Source organism: Cyprinodon variegatus, unplaced genomic scaffold (genome assembly GCF_000732505.1).
Source record: "Cyprinodon variegatus isolate N-32 unplaced genomic scaffold, C_variegatus-1.0 Scaffold2783, whole genome shotgun sequence".
In the NCBI taxonomy this organism is placed as follows: domain Eukaryota; kingdom Metazoa; phylum Chordata; class Actinopteri; order Cyprinodontiformes; family Cyprinodontidae; genus Cyprinodon; species Cyprinodon variegatus.
Window position 1 is genome coordinate 12,484 of NW_015153236.1, and position 1,951 is coordinate 14,434.

Genomic DNA, 1,951 nt, shown 5'->3' on the forward strand with positions numbered 1-1,951 from the left:
GTTGTGTGCTGTTGTGTGCTGTTGTCTGCTGTTGGGTGCTGCTGTGGCCTTTTGTGTGCTGTTGTGTGCTGTTCCTTCTGTTGTGTGCTGTTGTGTGCTTTTGTCTGCTGTTGGGTGCTGCTGTGGCCTTTTGTGTGCTGTTGTGTGCTGTTCCTTCTGTTGCGTGCTGTTACATTCTGATGCATTCTGTTGTGTGCTGTTGTCTGTTGTTGTCTGCTGTTGCATGCTGTTGTGTGCTGTCGCATGCTGTTGCGTGCTTTTGTGTGCTGTTGCATGCTGTTGCATGCCGTTGCGTTCTGATGCATTCTGATGTGTTTTGTTGTCTGCTGTTGTGTGCTGTTGTGTGCTGTTGTGTGCTGTGCATTATGTTGCTTTCTGTTGCTTGCTGTTGTCTGCTATTGCATGCTGTTGTGTGCTGCTGCGTTCTGTTGTGTGCTGTTGTGTGCTGTTGTGTTCTGTTGCCTGCTGTTGCATGCTTTTGTGTGCTGTTGTGTGCTGTTGCCTGCTGTTGTGTGCTGTTGCGTGCTGCTGTGTGTGTGTGCTGCTGTTGTGTGCTGTTGCGTGCTGCTGTGTGTGTGTGCTGCTGTTGGGTGCTGTTGCGTGCTGCTGTGTGTTTGTGCTGCTGTGTGATGTTGTGTGCTGTTGTGTGTGTGTGCTGCTGTGTGATGTTGTGTGCTGTTGTGTGTGTGTGCTGCTGTGTGTTTGTGCTGTTGTGTGATGTTGTGTACTGCTGTGTGCTGTTGTGTGATGTTGTGTACTGCTGTGTGCTGTTGTGTGTTGTTGTGTGCTGTTGTGTACTGTTGTGTGTGTGTGCTGTTGTGTGTGTGTGCTGCTGTGTGCTGTTGTGTGCTGTTGTGTGTGTGTGCTGTTGTGTACTGCTGTGTGCTGCTGTGTGCTGTTGTGTGTTGTTGTGTGCTGTTGTGTGCTGTTGTGTGCTGTTGTGTGCTGTTGTGTGTGTGTCTGCCCTTCCTTGCCAGGCTACGCTGAATGTTTCTGCTTCACCAGCGGAGGTTTTATCTTTTCACTGCATTAATGATCTGTTTATTGGATTTCAGCTAAGCTAAGAATACAGTGGAATATATTTGGATTGATTGAGAAAGTTTGCAGCAGACTGGATCTGTCTGTATGACTGGCCTATAGTCAATTGTTTATTTCTCTATAGTGAGTTTTAAAGTGTCACAATCACCATTAGCACAAATTAGTGCTATACAGAAAAACTGACTAAACTTTGACTTTAAATCTGTGGAATGAAGAAATGAAAATAATAGTTTTTTGTGTCTCTTTGTCCTCCTTTTCCAGCGTATTGTGCAGACAGCTGTGTTCATGGCAGTTGTATGGCACCCAACACCTGTCGATGTGAACCAGGCTGGGGGGGCTCTAACTGTTCCAGTGGTGAGTTTTTCAGCTGTTGCTGTCTGTGAGTGATCCTGTCACATGTTTGGCTGGTTTCTTGTGAAAGCACTCTAAACTCACAAGAGAAAATACAGACTGTTTCTGCAGTCTGATAAACCACAAAGTAAAAGCTGCTGGTTTTGGTGTAAATGGTTAAGTTTTGTGTTTTAATAGTTTGCAGCTCTGTGAGGGATTGGAGAACATTTACATTTACCTTAATCCATTTCCAGCCATTGTGTTGTATGTGCTACAATCTGGCACTGAGCTATGAGACATTTCTTTTTAAATACTGAACAGCAGGGATATTTGCTGGACTAGAAGCAGCATCTATATTGAACCAGTGGCGGTAGAGTTTTAACCGGGGGGGGTTAATCAATAGATGTTTACCAATAACCAATCAAACGTACACTAAGTTATGATACAAGTATATTTATATGCATGCCAACAACAACATTATAAAAACAAAACATAATTTAATGTCCAGGTTTAGTTTTTTTTACATAAATCTTCCCCTGTGAGGCTTTATGAAGGTTAAATTGTGTTTTGCATGGTCCAATAT

The 1,951-nt window shown here is 43.9% G+C and overlaps 1 protein-coding gene across 1 annotated transcript in view; it reads left to right on the top strand.

The window, feature by feature from the left end:
• LOC107081057 (multiple epidermal growth factor-like domains protein 10) overlaps nucleotides 1-1,392 on the top strand; it is a gene marked incomplete at both ends in the record, with an annotated part of 9,908 nt that extends 8,516 nt beyond the window's left edge. The window contains one exon of the mRNA XM_015369268.1: nucleotides 1,300-1,392. Within this exon, the coding sequence (XP_015224754.1) occupies nucleotides 1,300-1,392 (93 nt within the window). The remainder of the gene's footprint in view (nucleotides 1-1,299) is intronic.
• Between the last annotated feature and the right edge of the window lie 559 nt (nucleotides 1,393-1,951).